We start from the raw sequence: 22,244 nt of genomic DNA on the forward strand, positions 1-22,244 counted from the left end.
TGACGAGCCGAGCCCGATATTGGCAACAGATAGTGAGGTCTTTTCCACTCACCTTATTGTACGCGATTGGGTGGCAATCTGGCTTGAAGTGTACTAGAACTCGGTGATATCCCAGAGTTGAGCTATATTGATATGTGGACTTAAATGAGGATTCGCATGCTTGAGTTGCATTTTGCACTGCATGGCTTTGGTACGGTTAATGGCATTCATGGATTCATCAGCATATTCCGCATTACTCTGATATTGCATAACTACTACCTTGTGCACACACTTTCACCGCCCTCTAAACTTTCCATAAGCTTATGCACGACCGCTGCGTGCAAGTGACGTTGGAGCGCCGCAGCGCTGAGGCAGGAGCGCTTTGCAGATCATCTTGGAGTTTTTTGTTTATCATCATTGTATTTCCCCTTTATGCTCTCTGTACTTTTAAAGTTTTTTATCATAGTGAAAATGTGATGGAGTTTTTGGTTGTTGTTTGTGAGTTGTGCTTATTACGAATCAAACTGGTGCAAGAAAATCCTCCTCGTAGCATCCCAGGATCGGAACCTGGCGAATGAGCGCTGGGAGCCGAGAATGGGATTTTAGGGAGGCTGTCGGCGCCGAATTCGGTGATCGAAAATTTTGTGAGCCCGGTTCCGAGTTTGGGGCGTGACAAATGGTCGAAATCTCAAAGCACCAACCCTCACAGCAGAGCCTTCACGCGTTTGGAGGATGATGCCTGCCAATGCAGGGAGTCCAAGTGGGGACTAGTGGCAGCCAGGTTGCTGCCGGCCACGTGACACTCTCTCTCTTTCGGGTAGCATCCCTCAAGCATGTGGGTTGCTCATTTTTCAAACCTTAAGTGTGTGGTTGAGATGCATTTACTCTGATGTCCATCTCCTTATCTAGAATTACCATTTTACAAAGTCATCCAACCCATCAGATGATGCCATCTGGCAATCTTCCAATCTCAGCCATTCAACCGTATTTTACCCCTAAGATCACTAGGAATTATAAGAAAATTGGGTCTGGATACTATAAATAGCCCCACATTCCTTCTCATTTTACAAACACCAAGCATCAGAGAGCCTTCTCATTTCAGAGAGCTCACCCACTAGCCTTAGTCATCCCTCCACCAAGGAGAGTGTGAGTGAGAGAGAGAGAGAGCCCAACCCTACTCTAGCCTAGCCTAGCCAGAGTCCAAGCCTCTCCAGCTACCCAAGTTCAAATATGAGTCACTCTATCTTGCTTACAATACAACCGTTCATCCTACTGTCCAAACATCTATCAATTTCACCAAACTAGCGCATTAATATAGTGCAACATTCATTCCCTTCTCAACCCCTGCTCCTCATATACATTAGCATTATAATGCATTTTTATCATTTTCACGCATTTGAATAGGGGGCGTATGCTCTAACTTGCCGAGATAATTAGATCTTGCCCATTAGAAACCTTACACAGTCAGTCGTCGTTTAACATATACATTGCATTATATCGTTTTCACCGTATTTGACTGGCGGGAATCTAGGTAGGGCCACCATGATGTTCGTGAAAAATCCCCTTATCTTATTTTTCATATCATGTTACAATTTGGGCCAAATACCGAGCCAGATTCAAAGCTCAAGTAGAAAAATGTGGGAAGGGAAATTCGTACTTTAGAAATCTTGTTGGGTCCACCATAGTGTTTATATACTACCCATATGCTTCAAAACTTGTTGGGTCTGATATAATATTCCGGATGAGCATGAAAACAATAAAGTGTTAGCCTAATTCAAAACTTGTGTGGCTCAGGATTGTTTGAACGGTGGACGTTCAATATTCACTGTTTATATCCTGAGGTCCACTTAAATTTTGGATTTGCCTCATTTTTGAGTGGCAGGATGGATGGATTGGATGGATTTCTCGGGAACACAGTGGGCCCATTCAGCTTCCATAAATAGGAGACGGATTGGCTACTCCCTTGACACCAGCCCCGTGGCTGGTGGTCTGTGCTGTGTGAGAGCCACCATGATGTATTTGTTTCATCCATTCCGTTCATCGATTTTTATGGATCATTTGAGGGATTGACACAAAAAATGATAAGTATATAAATCTCATGTGGACCACACCACAAGAAAAAAAAAATAATGATTGGATATCCACCATTAAAATCCTCCTCAGGCCTAATGTACTATTTATTTGACATCCAATCTGTTGATTGGGTCATAAGGACCCGGATGAAGGAAAAAAATAAATATAAGCTTGATCCAAAGCTTTTATGGCCCCAAAATGTTTTTAATGGTCAACATTCATTCAACACTGTTTCTTGTAATGTGGTCCACTTTAGATTTCGATATACCTCTTATTTTCTCTCATAACATAAAATGATCTATAAAAATAGATGGACGGCATGGATGAAACACATACATCATGGTGGGTCCCACAGAGCACGGATCACCAGCCATTGGCTGGTGGCAGGGGGAGTAGCCAATCCGTTTCCCCTCGAATAAGGCAACCCCTGTCCCAAAAAAATGGGACGTGGACTGCCCGCGACACCCCAGTCGTAGGAATCCTGCACTCAGGAGTTATGTGGGCCCCTGTGATGTGCGTGAGAAATCCAGGAACGGATTGGCTACTCCCCCTGCCACCACCCAATGGCTGATGGTCAATGCTCCGTGGGCCCAACCGTGATGTATGTGTTTCATCCATGCCATCCATCTATTTTTTCATATCATTTTATATTATGAGACTAAAAATTAAGTATATACCAATCTCCAGCGGACCACATTACAGGAAACATTGTTGAATGAGCTTTGACCATTAAAAACATTTTGGGGGCCATAAAAGTTTTTGATCAAGCCGATTTTTATTTTTTCCTTTCATCTAGGCCTGTATGACTTAATCAACAGATTGGATGTCAAATAAACAGTAGTGGGCCTTAGGAGGATTTTAATGGTGGATATCCAATTGCTATTGTTTTCTTGTGGTGTGGTCCACCTGAGACTTATACCCCTCTCATTTTTGGGATCAATGCATAAAATGATCTTTAAAAATAGATTAACGGAATAGATGAGCAGGGGGAGCAGCCAATCAATTTCCGAGAAATCCAGCCCGCCCAAAAATGACGTTGATCTGAACTCAAATGGGCACACGACATGAAACAGTGAAAATAGAACATTCACTGTGGAAACATTGGTGGGGCCACAAAAGTTTTTAGTCACTGATATTTTCATAATTTTACTTCATCCCAGTGGGAATAACCCTATGAACGGTTTGGATGGCATATAAACATTACGGTAGACTTAAGAAAGGTTTCAACGTTACTCATTTCCCTCGCTGCTTTTTCTAATCGTGTGGCCCATCTAAGTTTTGGATCTGCCTCAATTTTGTGCTCACGCATTAACATGAGCTGGAAAAAACGGATGAACGGTTAGATTTCTTGCAAACATCACGGCAGGCCCTACCTAGCAATCAGCGTCCAAAAAATGGACACGATAGACTTCTCCCTTCCAAATATCAACCATGACCATTGCTTTTACATTTTCACCCTCCAATTGAAGGCCGAAAATCTACAAACAGGAGAGAATAGTTCTGAGTCCGTCCCGTTCCCTACTTCAGCTACGTTAGGGCCACAAGATCGACGGTCAAGAATCTCTAACCGTACAACCACGTGTACGGTAGAGTAACAATGAACAATGACCGATACATCGCGACATCAATCAAGGTCGTCCTTCCAGAGAGAGCATTCACGGACAACACAAACAAAAGTATCCCGCAACTAAAAATCATAAAATGAAATCTACAGTCTACAGTCCACACAAACAACCATAGCAAACTCCCACAACGAAGTACCAAAGAAGCAGCCAGCAACGAGAGTCCAATTCAACAGAGCGTAAAGTCCAGTTCACAGAAAACAGTACATAAACTTCCCACAGCCAACAACCATTGTAGGCGTAACAGCATCCCAAAATGCAAGATGGCCACAAAAAAACTCCCACAGAATGCACTTCACAAACAGAAAATGAAATTCACGGAGAAATCAGCGTCTCACGTGTCGACCGTCCAAACGCAGAACAGAAACCTAAAAAAGAAAGGAAGACAAACAGGGAATCGAGAATGGAATCACAGTATAGAACCCAAGCTCACAGGCCATCATCTTCCGCCTCGACCATCGGCACCACCGCCGGCGCCATCGAGCACGCCTCATGGCGTCTCTCGCTCACCGATGATTCAAAGATCCCATTGTCGTTCGCCACCTCCGACGCTCCAAACGGCATCAGTTGCAGATGCGGGAACGGCAGGAAGATGTTGTGCACGACGATCTTGAGATTGTACATCGCGTCAGGGATCTTCAGCGGGACGTAGTTGATCCTCAGCGCATCCGCGGCGCCCGTTAGCACCAGGGCCTGCCCGTGCACCAGCGTCTGCAGAGTGGTCCCCACCGGCATGCGGAGCAGATCCGCGTGCATCAGGAACCGGTTGGGCACGATGTGGAAGCGCACGTTGCTAACGTACGAGTGCCCCCCTGCGAAGATCGAGGCGTCGTCCAGCGCGAAGATCGTCATGTTCTGGAGGTTCAACAGCTCGGCGTACTTCACCCTCAGCGCAAGGGAGAGGACGCTGTACCCAGTGTCCCTCAGGCGCAGCATAGCGTCCCGCAGCATCAGGCGCACGATAGAGGAGGCAGCTGCGGAAGCGAGGGAAGGGGGCGAGGAGAGAGGGTTCGGCATCCTCTCTCTCTTGCAGGAGAGAGGGGAGAGAGTGGAGATGTAGCCCCGGAGACCGTGGATGACGATCGTGCCGTCGTTGAAGAGATCGGGCTGGGTGATCTCGACGCCATCGACGAAGATCCTGGTGACGTTGTCGACGGCTGAGATCGAGGTGGTGACAGTGATGCAGCGTTCGGGGCTGATCGTCTCGATCTTGGTGCCGAAGGCGAGCTTGGAGAGGTAGCGAAGGGAGAAGACGCCGGGGACAATGTGCTCGCGGAGGATGCGAGGGACGGAGCAGGCCGGGCACGTGCGGATCGAATCGTCGGCTGGGGCGAAGACGGTGGCGGGCCCCACCCATCGTGTGAGGGAGGACTGGGAGAGGGAAGGCACGGCCAGGGCGAGTTCCTGGAACCCGAGGTTGCCGAGGATCGGGGCCAGGAGCCCGTGGGAGATGGTGTTGGTGGAGGTGGACGAGTCATGGAGGTCTTGACTCGGTGGGTATGAGGGACTTGTCGATGAGCGGTGGTCTTCTTGCAGAGGGGGTTGGGTGATGGCGGTGGTTTGGGAGATGACGAGAGTCAGGAGGACGACGAGAGCGAGTCCAGAGTGAGTTGGAACGGCCATGGAGGATTTCTTCAACTGAGAGAGAGAGAGAGAGAGAGAGAGAGAGAGAGAGATTTCTGGAGGAAATCGGACGGGCGAATGGTAGAAGCTCGAAGGGGGTGGGCTTTATATAGGCGCGGGTCGGGGGCGAAAGCTGGGTTTCTTGATTTTTTTTTACTTTTACGAAAATGCCCTCGACGGTTTTTTTGTTCGAACGCGCGGGAAAAGGCATTATTGGATTCAGTAGTTCGTTGGACTACTGAAGTTAGTTAGCTAGGGAACTCGTTCTTAAGACGAGATGCGCGCGGACCTGACGCGAAGTTTCAAGCGAGTGTGCACGATAAGGTTTTGTGTGGCCCACCGTGATATTTCTGGTACATCTGCTCCGTCCATCACTTGAGCTAGATCATTTTAGGATTTTGAGCCTTTAAATAAGGCAGATGGAAAACTCAATTGGGCTGCACCATGTGTAAAAGTGGGATGGAGATGATGGTTACATTCGTCCTGAGGGTACTTGTCTTTTGAATGGGGTAGATGGCATATAAACATCATCTTGGAACCCAAGAAATTGGCCTGGATGATGGATGGAGTGGATTGCACAAAGATGATCCTGATCCCACCATAGCCTTTGTTGCACGGGTTCTTGAAAATTTGCATCCAATGCTGGAGATTGCTCCAAATTTGCAGGCTACATGTCCAAAGGTTGCGATTACATCTATCATGGAGAATTTTTTTAGACAGTCCATCTATGGTCGGGCCCCTTAATGCCAGTGATCCAGATAATGGATGTTTGAAACCCCATATTAATGGATGTTTCCAAATAATTCGGAAGGGTTGTCAATATATGGTCCAGTAGATTACTTGACGGGCTTGGTTTGTAGCCAAGGTGACGGTATTCCATAGGATGCATGGCATGGATATCACATATGTAACCGTGTGTGTAGTGGGCACCAGCTGACTAAGATGATGCTAGTTGGCAATAGGGCAACTAAAAGCTGCCTGTGACCCTATGGCTCGTAGTAGACTCTCAATAGTTTCAACAGTAGGTTGTCGGTTCGAGCACCTATTGTGGTGCGAGTGTGCAGTAGTGTACACACTACCACCACAATACTTTTTTTAAAATTTTTTATTAGATGATTGTTGGGAATGTTTTAACCTTTTTTTCACAACCGGATGTTGCGGGAATTAGATTATCAAGGGATGTTTAGTTTATGGTATTAGATAAATTAGGTGCAATGGAATTGTATTTAGTTCCTTGCAAATTTAATCTGGCATTTGGGAAGGACAACAAGGGTTGAAATTGGGTGAGATGGAATTACATTTGGTCTCATGAAGTATTTATGTGGATTTTGAAATGTACTACACATATGGACCCACATTAATACATATATTTTATTCGTGTCATTGATCCATGTATGCCTTATTGTCCCATGTATGCCTTTACACATGACATTCTGATTAGATATGTGTACAAGTGATGAATATCCATTGTGAGTTCAACTCATTGATATTAATTTCATGGTCCACTAAATAGGGTTTTGCTTAATCCATCAATTTTTTCATAGCAAGAAATTTATCTCAAAAATGGAGTCGAATGTGGCCAAAATACCATGATATTTTCATATGTAATTATTGTACAGTAACCGTGTATATATATGTATATGTATATATATATGTCAGCCGTCAGTTGTAAGCTTCTCTGCGCGCAATCCATGACCCCTGGAAGCCAAAGCCCATATGGGCTCTGCCCTTTTGGTCTAGACTATCATCTGCATCACCTCTACCTTACCCATGGACAAGGGGCAATCTCTCATTGTTCCAAAACCACTGATGTCATGGCCCACATACAGAAGTGGAGAGGGGCCGTACACCATTAAAACATTCATAATCATTTTTTGGGCCCACCGAGATTTTTTTGCAAATCCAGCCCATTCATTATGTGTGTCCCACTTGAATGAGGGTTCAAACCAAGTTTCAGCAACATTCAAAACTCAAGTGGGTCCCACCAAGTGCTTTTATATGTTTTAACGGTGTCTTCACATGATTTTAGATGGTATGGCCCACCTGAGTTCAGTATACGGCTGATTTTTGGGATATCCCATAATTTCGAGGGGACCCATTAATTGCACGGTGTTGATGGTCGACACGCATCACAGTGGCGCCCACATAGCTCGACCTCATTTCCCTATATATATATATATATATATATATATGTCAGCCGTCAGTTGTAAGCTTCTCTGCGCGCAATCCATGACCCCTGGAAGCCAAAGCCCATATGGGCTCTGCCCTTTTGGTCTAGACTATCATCTGCATCACCTCTACCTTACCCATGGACAAGGGGCAATCTCTCATTGTTCCAAAACCACTGATGTCATGGCCCATAGTGGGCGCATAGGCATGCTCGAATAGTTATGAAAATTGAGATCCCATAAATCCAACTTTTAGCCTTGAAAATTGGCAGTTTACTCATCTAAGGATTTACTCAACAAGTTCAAAATTTATAAGCCATTTGGCAACATAGATTAGTAGGTAGTTAGTATTAGAGGGATTTCAAATAGTCACATGTTCTGTAATCTTCCCTTTTGGCTAAGATTTGGAATCATGTCTATTTTGCTCATTTTTAAAGGTGGGGGAGTTGTACCTAAGGTCCTTGCTCATGGCTTATTGGGAGACTCCTGTGAGTTTCAACACTAAGGTCAAAAGTTGTAGTATGTGTGGGTGCGAGGGTGTGTGCTTAAAAAAAAGACTTAGCTTGTGTAACGGAGGTGCTGTTAGGCTATTAATATATTACACACATGGCACATTGATTGCGTTTCAAGATAATCAAATTTTGAGTTTTATCATTAAAATTACATGAATGGAATAATATAAGTAGATCAAACATTAGCTATGTAAATCAAACATTAAGTCAAGTATAACTTTAACTTTGGCACACCCGTACTTTATAATCACACATATAAATCGAACACAAGATTTCAGTTACACATGCAGCATTGTGTTTAATTGAATTGCGCAAACAAGGCGTACATGCGATTTATGTGTCTTATCCATGTTGCCTATCAATTTTGCTAGCTCATTTTAATGCATGCGTCCAAAAATTGAAGCACATCTAAATCTCAATGGGACATTCATGGTTGAAATCTTGAAGCACATCTAAATCTCAAGGGGACATTCATGGTTGAAATCTTCTTAGCGTGAGAATGATGCTTATTCTTCATCCAACTTGTTCGTAAGGTAGATGTGAAAACAAATATGAGCTTGATCCAAAGCTTACGTAGCCTTGAAGAAGTTTCCAACATGGGTTTCAATTCGCACAGTTTGCCATGGTGTGGCCCACTTGAGCTTAGAAAAACGGATGAACATCATGTATAAGACACAAATATATATCACGTGAGCCCCACGAGGAATTTACACGGTCCAATGTTCCAGTTGAGTTAGTCAATGCGCGATCCGCGTTCTTCCATGCAGTGTCTCTGAGGCCCACTAATTGGATGCACAAGATTATCCGATCTTCCACGCATTTTAACCATCATCCAGCCGCATCAAAAGCCAACTAGGTGGATGGTTATAGATGACAAGTGGCCCTATCACGTTTGCCGCATAAAGTTGGTGGGAACGGATTGGCTACTCCCCCTGCCACCAGCCCGGTGGCTGATGGTCGGTGCTCTGTGAGCCCCATAATGATGTATGTGTTTCATCCATTCCATTCATCCATTTTCACAAATCATTTTATGGCTTGATACCAAAAATGAAGGGGATATAAATCTTATGTGGACCACACCGCAGGAAAAAAAATAGTGATTGGATATTCACCATTAAAATCCTCCTAAGGCCCAGTGTACTGTTTATTTGACATATAATCTGTTGATTAGGTCATACAGGCCATATGAAGGGAAAAACAAAGACCAGCTTGATCCAAAACTAAACTTTTGTAGCCCCAAAAGGTTTTTAATGATCAACGCTCATTCAACACTGTTTCCTGTAATGTGGTCCACTTGAGATTGAAATACATCTCATTTTTGGTTCCGTACCATAAAATGATCTAGAAAAATAGATGGATGGCATGGATGAAACACATACATCATGCTGGGATCCATAGAGCATCGACCATCAGCTATTGGCTGGTGGCAGGGGGAGTAGCCAATCCGTTTCCAGAGCTGGCTCTACCGTATGGCATCCATCCTTATGTGTGGCCATTGTGGTCACATTAAGAAAGTGCTAGACGATCACAACCACACATTCCGGGAAACAGTCCAGACAAACCATCTAGCCGAGTATGAGCGAATGCGGATTGCGACCTACGCCTGCCCGTCTCCAGCTAGGAACGGTTAGGAGCTTTGAGTGGTCATGGATTTTATCCACACCGTCCATCCATTTATCCATATCATTTCAGATCTAGATCCAAAATTGAAGCAGATTCAAGACACATGTCGCACCACATAACGGGGATTAAACTCTTACCGTTGAGAAACTTCTTAAGGCCACGGAAGTTTTGGATCGACCTGATATATTAAACGGCTTGGATGACACTCTTTTTATGGTGTGGTCCATTAGAGACCTGATTTTCAGTAGCTGGACCCCAGTACAGTATGGATTGTGCGATGGTTGGAGTTCTGTCCAAGCCAACGAAAATCCGGCTACTCCCCCTGCCAACCCTTGGCTGGTTGTCGGTGCTCTATGGGCCCCACCATGATGTATTTTCTTCATTCGTTCCGTTCATCTATTTTAACATATAATTTCAGGGCTTAATCCCAAAAATGATAAGAATATAAATTTCAATTAGACCAAACTATAGGAAAGTAATAATGATTGGATATCCACCATTGAAATCCTCCTACGGCCCACTGTACTATTTATTTGACATCCAATCTGTTGATTAGGTAATTCCAACCCAAATGAATGGAAAAACAAAGATCAACTTGATCCAAAACTTTTATAGCCCCCAAAACAAATTTTAATGACTGAAGTTCATTCAACACTAATTCTTGTAACGTGGTCCACTTGAGATTGGAATATACCTTGGTTTTGGTCTCTTAACATAAAATGATTTAGAAAAATAGAGGGACAGCATGGATGTGACACATATTGCATGATGGGGCCCACATAGCACCAACCATTGTCATTGGCTTGAAGCATAGGGAATAGTCCATCCAATTTCAAATCCTGCCAGGTTGATAATAATCCAAACTGGTGGAACCACTTAAACTAAGGGCCTGGTTGGGCAGTGGGATTAGAAGGGATAAGATGGGATGGGATTCATCTGGTCCTGGTCCCAATTCCACTCCATGACGGGGAAGAATGGAAAAATTTGGAATTAGATCAGATGGAATTGCATGATCTTGTGCCAATTTCATTCAATGTTAGCAAGTTGTGTAGGTCCCACTATGATAGTCCACCCAATTTTTGAGATTATTTTAGAGCATGGGCCAAAAAATCAAGTAAATCTAAAGCTCAAGTGGACCCCACCATAGAAAGCAACGGGGATTGAATACTTACCGTTGAAAACTTTTTCAGGGCCACATAAGTTTCGGATCTATTTCATTTTTAGGCCCATGCCATAAAATGAGGTTACAAAACAAATGAACAATTTAAATATAACACGTGTGTTATTCTCAGTAATTCCAAATGATAGTAAGTATATCGGTTCAATATACTATCGTATTACCAATAAAGCATTGCATTAATCTTATCCATGGCAGTAGGGGACAATCCCTGCCATGGGTAATAATTATGCTTTTTGAATCTCATACTACCTAATCCCTTTTAATCCCACCGCCCAAACACGCAGTAAGGAATTCAGGCACTTTCTCACCACAGTCAATCAGGACTCACTTGCGTGATCTCAAAATATGCCAAACGTACGTACACTCAGATCCATAACTCAACTGGCAGACTGAGTGGAGATACTTTGTTTCAACACTTAAGTCTTGGTATCGATCCCTGGGGGTGGCTAACATGGAGTGTGTGTATTGACATGGGTATATACTAACAAGCTAATTGTTAAAAAAAACAAAACTAAAGAAATAAAAAGAAAATAAAATGCCAAACGTATCACGTGACATTCCGTCCCAAACATGCATGGTAAACTTATTCCGGAATTAGGCAATACCATGGATCTTACAACAATCCACTCATATGATCATGATTGCCTTAAAATTGATCCCATTTCTCCTGACCCCGCGCAATCCGGCCGGCCAAACAGGCCCTAATAGGTTGATGGTAAATAAACATCACCGTGGGCCCTAGAAAAGTTTCAACGGTGAGCATCATCACCACCATTGTTTCCTACGGTGCGGTCTACTTGAATCTTGGATTTTCCTAATTTTTCGTACCATACCATAAAATTTCAAGGAGAAATAAATGGACAGTGTGGATTAAACCCATACATCACGGTGGCCACACAGAGCTCCTGCCCTATCCTAGCTGGAGACGGGCGGGGGTGGAATTTTCCTCGGCTCAAATCCAACTCCTCAAATCAATGGTGAGGATCATCGCTCGAGTATATCCACGGGACCATATTTATTCCGGAGACCACCCACACAAGGATGACTGTCCCAATCATCAAAATATCAGGTCCATCACTGCTCGAGCATACACGAGTTCCACTGATAAAAGGAACAGGGAATGCCCACAACGAGTCCCACCTAGCAGACGGTCCAGATCTCGCACGAGTGTGCCTCGACCCACGCGTCTCGCTTTTCAGTAGCAACTCGAGTATTTCAATCCACTTTCATTCCAATAGCAGGACTGAAAATGGAGGAAGCAGAAAACAAGACGACGATAGAGGAAGAAGAAGCAGGAGAGCAGCAAAAACCCTCGATATTCCCTATCTTCCCCCTCTCATCCGGTCCGTCCGATTCCCAAACCACCTCATCCCACGGCCCTCAATGGCTCTCCAACTCCAGCTTCACCCCATCCATTTCCTCCATCCCGGGCCCCAGTACTTCTCACTACACTCCGATCCTCAACGACAGCGATGGCTCCGACGCTGAAGAAATCCCACCGTCGAAGCCTCGCACCTACGAACTTCTCGATTCCTCGTCTCCGTCGGATCGGGACAGCGACCGCGACAAGAGAGGGGTGTCGAAGAAGAAGAAGAAGAGGAAGAGGAAGAGATCGAGAGAACAGGCGGATGATCCTTCTAGAAAATCGGGCGTCCGGGTGTGGGCTGGCTCGGAGGCCAAGCCGGAGAAGGATTATTACTTTGATTCTCGCGGAGATCGTGATAATTTGGCATTTGGATCGCTTTACAGGTATGGAAAAATTCCCCTTTCAGAAGTTTATTTGCTGTACTTTTCGAAATGCATTTCCAGAGTTTGGTTGGTGGAGGAATTTAGGGTGCTGAGTTCCTATGGTGGGCCCAGGTTTCAGTCATCCGGACCGTGGATATCATGGGTGCTACTATGGATGGACCATCACTGGATAAAACAATCTCAACCCTTCAATGGTTGCCTGAAAATAGACTGATAAGAAAATGCGAAGTAAAGGTCGACCTGTACTGGTTAAGTTCAAAATTGGATGGAAATGATTATTCAATATGGAAGTGTTTTTGGGGCATGATCGATCTGCAGCAGGGCTCTTGAACCAATGGTCCTGATTATGGACATTGGGCCCCGCTTGTAGAAACTAAGGCTGGTGGATAGTTGTCGTTGTGCGGCAGATCGTATAGTTCATCTGGTTTTGGTACACCCATCAGGGAAATGGTATATAGAGATGTCTTGAATGATGGAGCTGCCCCTACCACCATATGCGTGGCAAGAAAGTGTATCGAACTGTCCACCTAGTGGGCTCTGCTTTGAGTGGCCCATGGTTCCAAACAGCAATAGGACAATCCTGGCCATTGCTCTCTTAACTTTTGCTGTTGGGGGTTGACCATTAACTATTATTGCTTTTACTGTCCTTTTGAAGGCTACTAACCGAATGTTTAGGACTGTCCATTTTCCGTGAACTTTTAACCATGGGACATTCATGGTAGTTTCCACCAAGTGCACTGTGCGCAGCCCTGATCCATTATCTCTTTTGCATTGTGTACGATGGAAGGATGGCTCTATAATCTTGCATGGATGTGATGTCTTTGGTTCTCTATCATATCATCTCACAAATTATGAAAACTTGTCTCATCCTTCATCTGCAATTGAAGTAATTAGGCAATTTTAAGGAGAGGAATGCTATTACGATGCCCCAAGGTGCTTACTAAAACACATTGTCAGTGATTAGGAGAGTTTATTTCTTGGGCTGTTAACCCAAGTTTCAAGGTAATCAGACCGAATTATGATCTGTTTAGTGGCTTGCCAATGGACGGTGAACACAATGTTCATCAAAATTTGAGCAACATTCCAGATGTAATCGTTGATTGGAATTATAGAGTAATGGAAGTTGTACAAAGCACATATGGTAATAGCATCAATCCTTATAAGGATCTTGATTCTCTAGAGGTAGCTTGAGAAATTGTTCTACATTGTTTGAAATCTTGAATTGTCTACCATCTTTGGTTTGCTGACAATTGGATTAAAAAAAATGCAGAATGGATATTGCCCGTTACAAGCTTCACAATTCCATGAACTCATCAGGGGTCCATGTGCAAGTTTTGTATCATTGGAGACAAAGGAATTCGGCATTGGACATGGATGGAGATGTTGATGCATTGGATCATAAACTAAGAGGAGGACGCTATTTTTCTACGAAATATTCCACTTTAGAACGGCACAAGGACTTCAAGCGTGTGCGAGTCCTTGCTGCCAAGAAATATTCGACAAATCCTGGAGAATTTATTCCTTTAATTGAGCTGCAAACTTCTCATGAAGGTGGTAATAATACCGAATCACTAGCCAAGGCGGAAATTGCAGAATCCTGGGAAGATGAAGTGTTGCGCAGAACAAAGGAGTTCAACAAGATGTCTCGAGAAACCCCTCACGATGAGAAAGTTTGGTTTGCATTTGCAGAATTCCAGGTGTGCTTGCTGTTATTAGCTTCTTATAAGATGTTTACCTAGTTTTGAAAGAGGAAGTATAAAATGGTCAACTTGAATTACTGGTATTTTTGTATGGACCAGCATTCCACACTGTCATGCACACCTGTAAATGTCTATCTATGCATTTGGCGGGCTCTAGCATGGATGGATGATACTGCAAAATGCTTCATCTTGAACAATCATAGCCATTGGATTGATTGCCTGCTAATGGGATGGTTGAAAAGAAATATCATTCTTAGTCCATATGCAATAGAAGTCCTTGACTTTTTGTCTGCAATTGTTTGGAGGAGAATTGTGGTCCACACTGAAAGGATTGTGCCAGAGTTTAGCTCCAATCTCTCCAAATTCAATAGTAATAGATAAACAGTAAATAGAAGGATACAATCTGTTTGTCAACACAAACCCTATGGGGCTACATAAAGGGGCTCCAGAGGATTCACACCAATAGAATATTGAATCCCATCTCACAATCCCACTTCAACTTGAAGACAGCTACTCTAAAATTCTATTGGCTCTCGTAATTATTTCTCCCAAACTCTCTCCTTACAATAAAGGTCTCTAAATAAGCAAAGAAAAAAGTTCAACTGTACTCTTAACTATTCTTTATATCAACCATATGTTCATTATGGACAACCATATGGAGCAATTAAGTTGTTTGATTGTGTAACCCCTAGGATTAGCATCTGATTGATATAAAGAGTCCAACATTTCTACTTTCTCTCGTCCAGGTAAATATGTGCATGCACTCATCTCTCTCTCTCTCTCTCTCTCTCTCTCTCTCTCTCTCTCTCTCTATATATATATATATATATATATATATATACATATAATGGTCAAATATCTCCGATCTTAACCCTACTCTTGGCATGTTAAAAAATTTCAGGGCACCTTAAATCCGTTTTTAGTTTTTGAAAAAAACTGTTACTGGACCATTACGGGTCCGTTGCGGGATTGTTATGGCCCGTTTTTCTGTAATGGCCGTTTCGACCCCGTAACGCGTAACGGCCGTTACGTAACCGATTTTGAATACCTTGAACCTTAGGGGTGTTTACATACAACTGTTTGGAAAATCCCTGTTATATGTTTGGCAGTATAGGCTTTATATGCTGTTTGGTTGTAGATACAAGCCTATATGCAGCCCTATGGTTGCATACAAGGTTTTGAGTATCATTAGCAGGGAGTGTATTAGCCGGGCCCAAAAGCGATACAATTCAGGGCATATAGGACCTGTATTGACAAACAGGCCCGTGTTGGCTGAATTTTTTGGCATATTATTATTATTATTATTATTTTGAAAAATTATCAAGAAAATTGGAAAAAATTATAAAACATTCAAATTTGTCATTTTCTTTTTCTGTTTTAACATGTTTTCAATGGTGTATCATACCATACTTTGATAGAATAGTTTGTTGGCTTGACCTATTGAAAGTCAACCAAATAGGCCCTAATCAAACATAAAGCAAGCATCATTTGACAGATTAGGGTCCATTATATTGAAAAACAACAAAAAGAATATGGAAAAAAAATGAAAAGAAGTGATAGTTTTCCACTTCCAATTTTTCTCCAAATGGTTCATTTTGCTTCAAGTCATTGAATCTCACTCAAATCTTGTGTTTAGATCTACGGAATAGGCCTAGATCATCATCATCTTCTAAGCCTTATCCCAATTGATTAGGGTTGGCTACATGAATCCCGTTATGCCATTCTACTCTATCAAAGGCCAGACCTTTAATTAGACCCTATGTCATTAAGTCACTTCTTACTACCTCCATCCACACCCTTTTTGGCCTTCCCCTTGCTCTTTTAGAGTCTTTAACTTGTACAAACTCACTCCTTCTAACCAGCATGGTTCTGGGTCTTTGTTGCACGTGATGAAACCATATAAATCTACTTTTCCTCGTATCGGTGGTTTAAGTATCTGTATCGATGCATGTATCGCAGCCTTGGGATATGGAAACATATCAGTGTCACGTGGGACATATCATATGTATCGTTGACGTTGTTTATGGGAAACATTGGAAAATTTCAAAAATTTCAACAAAACTTATTGGGATGTTAAAAAGGAGATTATTACACACTTAGAACTTAAAAGATCACAAAAAACTATTACACACAATTAGTTTTCTTTGTATAGGGTCCTAAACTATGCGTTGTCTGATAGAAGTGATGTAATAATACTCAAAATCTGTTCATATAACTTATAAATAATAGAAGATATGTATAAAAACACAATCAATACATTCAAAAGGCAAAAACGAAGTAAAAATATACTTGTGCCTTTGCCCTAAATATACTTTTGTGGCTGTGTTGTGCCCCCAATTTTTATTATTAAATTTAAAATAATAAATAAAAAATCACTAATATTTCTATAATTCATATAATTTATCAGTGCATTCGATGTACTAAATACTTGCAGTAAATGTGTCCTACAATGCACGGTGCATTTTTTTTTTTTTTAAATATATTTTTTTTGTATATTTTAAAAAATTAAAAATATTTTTTGAAAATAAATTAATTAGTATGGCTGATGTTAAGATTAGCATACACATAAATACACAACTATTAAGTGCAAATAACATGTAGTCAATCTAATTTAATATATTTTTTGATATTTTAAATAGAAAAATATTTTTTACATTCCAAAAAGTTATGTCAATTTGTGGATAATCCGCCAAGTACTCTAATGTGATTTTTCCACACTTTAATTGCAAGTTAGATGGGTGAAATTGAGAAATTTCAGATTTTCTCCAAATTTCCCCATCTCCAAATTTCCCCACCTCCAAATTCGATAATCGAAGATCAAAATTCATGATTAGGCATGCAAAACATGCAAAATCATGGATTACTAACTTCATTCCATTGATTCCAAGCAATTTGAACCAGAGAAAGCAGTTCAAATTAGCAAAAACTCTTTGATTGGATTTTCGGTACCGGACGCTCTTTGATCTAGGTTTTCGCGTTTGATTCCCCTTTTCTATCCAAACAAATTAAAAGGAATGGTTGAAATCCCCTTAGGAGATCATAGTAAAAAATTTCAAAGAAAATCAAATTTTTTTAATTATTTATTTATTTATTATTATTATTTTTTGGGATTTTTGTCGAAATTTTGAATTTTTTTTGCAAGGGGCTGACACAACTACAAGATCGCCCATACGTATCTCACGCATTGACGATATCGGGAAGCTTATAAAGGTGATGTTTGCAAAATATCGCAATGCATTGATATTTTGTTGGTGCATGGCGATATTTTGCAAAATATTGCATGTCACCAGGAATTTTGACACATACCACCCTGTTGTGTATGACTGCAGTGTGATACATATACCATTGGTCAATAGCATCGATATTTAAACCATTGCATCTACCTATTGGTGATATGCTACTCCTAAGTTTCCTTGAATGCATTCATTTCTAATTCTATCCTTGGTAGTATGTAATGAGTTTTCAAGCCTCTTTTGCAGTTTAAATGAAGAAGCAAGTGGAAAAACCAGAGGAAAGTTGGATTCTGTGGTGACCTACTGATACGACTCTCTCTCTCTCTCTCTCTCTCTCTCTCTCTCTCTCTTCCTTTCCTGAAATGGACAAGTTCACTCCCGTATCGTGCAATGGGGGTGGCTGATATGGTTGTGGCTGCATTGTTACTGACTTCCAAAACCACGCATATAAACTGCAAAATTGAGCAAATGTGTTGAGATATAGGGCATTGAAAGACCACCTTATTGGGCTGCCTCACATTCCAAAGGGATTCCATAATAAAGGGAATTTGTCACACATGCAGTCTCCTAAGGTTACCTAGATTCCATAATAAAGGGAATGGGCACATGCATATTGCTTCCTCAAATAAGTGGTATGCTAGGGGTAGGATCTTGTCAGTTGCTCTAGTATATAAACTAGTACATGCAATATAGCTTTATATGTGAATTTATACATGAAATGATTATTATTATTGTTGTTGTTGTTGTTGCTATTATTATAGATCCCACTATATAGATATCTACAATCTAAACGTAAATATACATTTCTACTGTATAAACTTTAAGTCTCATATTGCTCATGATGCGGGTGCATCTCCACACTGGGGTGGGGTGGCCCAGGAGGTGGGCTATGTGAGATTCAGAATGGCCACGAGGTGGGGGCCACTGTGGGGCTGGTACTCCCTGCATCAAGTGGCATCAGAGCGGGAGACCAATGTTTTTGAGTCTCCTTACCGGTGTGGGTGGATGATGCAGGTGCATCTCCGCACTAGGGTTGGGTGGCCCACGAGGTGGGGTCTGTGAGATGCAGAATGGCCATGGGGTGGGGCCCACTGTGGGACCCGTGAGATGCGGGGTAGCCACGAAGGTTTCGGTTGGTTTTCCTGGGAGGGCCTGGATAGAGGGATATTCCGGTCCTTCCCCAGCAGCTCTGAAGCTTTTGGTGCGTTGGCTAGTATTCCTTGCATCAGCTCGGATTCATGATGAAAGTTACATCATAAGATTGACACCGGCTGCCAACTTGATGCAACCCTCTTCCTTTATTCAGGCTGGGGACTGACAATGAGAGCACAAAACTCCCACATGCGCAATGCAATAGACTATTACATAGGTTGATTACAATCAAGCATCATCTACTAGTCTATCACATAGGTTGATTACAATCAATGACTTTAAAGAAACACTAGGATTGTGAAACCATAATTTTAGATCACAAACGACCCATAATCTGGATTGCACGATTTGGAATGTAAAAATGCAAGTAGTTGGGGATTTAGGTAACATTGGTCCATCCTGACCCCATTCGAGTGATGTATGGCCTGGCTTCAGCAAGCCCACACAAGATCTTTGCTACATTATCCGAGTATTGTATGATACACCCATCTGAGGTAGGGAGTTGGGTAGGTTGGTGCATTGGCCTGTTTGGATAGGGAGAATCCACAACAGGGAAATGGAATCCACTGTGGAAAACTAAAAACACAGAATTGTGTGTAAAAGAATCCAGAATAAGCTGTTTCTTTAGCACACATGATTTCCATGGGAAATGATTTCCTAATCTAGTGATTGCTTTGCATCAGGAAGAGCAAGGAAATGAATAAACACATCCAATAGTCGGCATGTGTTATCATATACACCCAAGCTAAACTTGATCTTTGGCAAATTTCTAGGGAGAAACCCTTTAACCTAATTCAAAATGCCCAATTGACCTCAAAACACAATATTTACAGTTGTTTCAAAGGTGTTTCATACCAGGAAACAACATCAATGTCGGATTCATGGTAGATATACCTGATTTGGACCGGAAAAAAAATCTATAAAGAATATGGATCCGAACCTAATCATACCAGAAAAGGAGCATGCATAACACCGTTAGCCATAAGATTAAAGGGCCCGACTTTGGCAAAATATTGCCTCATGATAGGTGGTCATAAACATTAGGGTTGGAAACCATACACTTATAATCTTTGATTGGGACTGTTGTGGTGGGTTCCCTTCACAGCAATGAACTTGAGCAGGGTTATGGAAGAAGGTTGGAGAAGATGGTTTGGTTATGTACTTGAGCAGGGTTATGGAAGAATGTTGGAGAAGATGGTTTGGTTATGTACTTACACAGTGTAAACAAGAACTGAAAGACCCCCAATGGTTGGTTGTGTCCCTCGTAAATGAGGAAATCCAGATGTAACAACTAACAAGTTTCAAAATGGAAACCTTTTTTGTCCCTTTTCAAGGAAAACTGTGGAAATGGAAATCGATTTCCACAGTGTTTTTTCTTTTCTCAAACAGGGTGAAACTTTATGTCAATGGAAACCGATTTCTTTTCCAAGGTTTTCCACTGATTCTTTGGGAAGATTTTATGCAACAATATTTACATATTTTAATAACTTTACTGAAATTTACTACCAATATTGACTGTTTTTGTGCCGGATACCACTTTTTCATGTCAAGCAGCAGTTCTTTGATAGATAATTCATTTTCTCATTAATGCTTTTTGAGTTCAGGACAAAGTTGCAAGTATGCAACCGCAAAAGGCAGCTCGTTTGCAGACACTTGAAAAGAAGATCAGTATACTGGAGAAGGCAGTTGAACTAAATCCAGATAATGAAGACCTATTGCTTTGTCTTCTGAAGGCTTATCAGAGCAGGGATAGTACTGAGATCCTCATGGAAAGATGGGAAAAAATACTGAAGCAACATTCTGGTAGTTGCAAGTTGTGGAAAGAGTTTTTGCACATTTGTCAAGGGGAGTTCTCCAGGTTCAAGGTCTCTGACATGAGGAAAATATATGCTTATGCTATCCGGGCTCTGTCTGCTGCATGTGGCAAGCTGTGTAGGCAGGTTCTCTATTTGCATAGTTTATCTTTAATTGATCGATAGAAGTTCCTCCTTGAATTTTACTATCTCTGATGTGTTTATTTTATTGGTATCTTGTTGAAAGAGTTATTTATACTGCTTGGTGTATCATCAGATGCATGAAAGAATGCGTTGTTCAATGTGGCATGTCTTTGGCTTGGAAATCTTATCCTAATTTCTTGAAGTTCATGGGCTGTTTTGATGTATCCCAGTATCCGGATGGTGCCGTTCATGGAATGGTTCACATATTTTGGAAGCTGGGCCATCCATCGCTTGCCTTGTGGAATGCTCTGGATGCTCCCATCTGCTTACTTGTTATCCTCTCATCTCATTTAGGTGGCCACTAATGCAGGGGCATTTTCACACCGGGCTCGAGTGGGGTTGCCTGTGGGATGCAGGGGCACACTCGGGGTGGGCGGCCTGTGTGAGGCGGTACCCATGTGATTTGGGGCCCACGAGGGGGGTTCGGCCGAGTTCCTAACCCATGATGTGGGGCCTGGGCTATGAGATAAAGGGATTGATTCGCCATGCTCTAACAGTTCAAGCTTTTAGAGCAAGTGGTTAATTGTCCTGCATCAGTCACCTTCTATACCTGTTTCGAACAAGCTAATAGTTTATGATAATTTCCTTATGAATATGACGTGAAACAAAGGTATTCCATGATGTTAGTAGTGGCTGTAATGGTCACCACTGTTACCGTTATGATATGGGGCCATTATGGCCCCCTGTAGCGGGGCATTACGGTCTTCTTCTTTTAGAAAAAACCTGTAACGGCCGTTACTGCACATCATGTGTGAAACTGACCATTAAAAAAGCATTATGAATCTAGATGTTTGACAACTAAGGGCCTGTTTGGTTTTGTGAAAAGCATGGGAAAGGATCAATGCTGTCAAATCGTATAAGCGATTTCTGTGCACCCATGGGCAGTCTAACCAATTATGTGACCACATAATTGCATATGTGGTCGCACAAGTCCTTGCTCAATTTTTTTTTTTTTTTTTTGGGGAAAAATTCAAAAAAAGTCACAAAATAAAAAAGGAAAAATTCCAAAAAATTATAGAAAAATATATAAGATTAATACAAGTGTTTGGATTAAAAAAAATCTATTTCATGATAGTTTGTTACATTACATGATTCTATTTACATCTGAATGACTATTAGACTATCTATAACAATTAACAAGATAACTAACAACTTTAATAAAGTAAGAAGTACACAAATGATACAATACATATACTCAAAATAATGAAAAAAAACATAGAAATTTTATTGATGACTTGATGTAGAAATATATTGTACAAATTGAAACTACAAAGTTACAAATTCAAAATTAAAAATTTAAAAATAGGCTTATACACATTAATCCACGATCCATTGTGGCACATCACCACTGCCATTATTGTCATTATCATCGTCGTCATCTCCTTCGAGATATACTTCATCTTCTTCTGTTTTTATTATTATTATTATTTTTAAAATTTTTTTGTAATAAGTTCACACTAGTTGTTCATCCACATCCAATGGTAGATATTGATCATCTTTTGCATGTATCTCTTCAATCTTGTTTGCTTCCTGGCCTTGATTGCTACTAGTTTTCATGCTTGCCCATCTTCTCCACCTTTGACTTGAATAACTTTCTTCAAATGCCGATTCAAATGCGACATCTTCTACTTAG

General features: G+C 41.7%; 2 protein-coding genes across 3 annotated transcripts in view; one reads left to right on the top strand and one right to left on the bottom strand.

Moving 5' to 3' along the window:
• Positions 1 to 3,810: 3,810 nt before the first annotated feature.
• Positions 3,811 to 5,358, bottom strand: LOC131227974 (fasciclin-like arabinogalactan protein 21). Its single transcript, XM_058223787.1, has one exon. The coding sequence runs from the start codon at positions 5,295 to 5,297 to the stop codon at positions 4,104 to 4,106; it is 1,194 nt and encodes a 397-aa protein (XP_058079770.1). The 5' UTR covers positions 5,298 to 5,358; the 3' UTR covers positions 3,811 to 4,103.
• A 6,485-nt stretch (positions 5,359 to 11,843) lies between these two features.
• The window catches only part of LOC131226646 (uncharacterized), a 55,841-nt gene continuing 45,440 nt past the window's right edge, over positions 11,844 to 22,244 (top strand). The window contains exons 1-3 of one of the 2 annotated variants that reach the window (XR_009161956.1): positions 11,844 to 12,529; positions 13,800 to 14,226; positions 20,219 to 20,554. Coding sequence is in view for 1 of the 2 variants with exons in the window: in XM_058222240.1 (XP_058078223.1) it covers positions 12,030 to 12,529; positions 13,800 to 14,226; positions 20,219 to 20,554 (1,263 nt within the window). In the remaining variant the exon portion in view is untranslated. The remainder of the gene's footprint in view (positions 12,530 to 13,799; positions 14,227 to 20,218; positions 20,555 to 22,244) is intronic. The other variant, XM_058222240.1, reaches the window with a different exon arrangement.

The sequence above is a fragment of the Magnolia sinica genome, chromosome 15, assembly GCF_029962835.1.
Source record: "Magnolia sinica isolate HGM2019 chromosome 15, MsV1, whole genome shotgun sequence".
Lineage (NCBI taxonomy): Eukaryota > Viridiplantae > Streptophyta > Magnoliopsida > Magnoliales > Magnoliaceae > Magnolia > Magnolia sinica.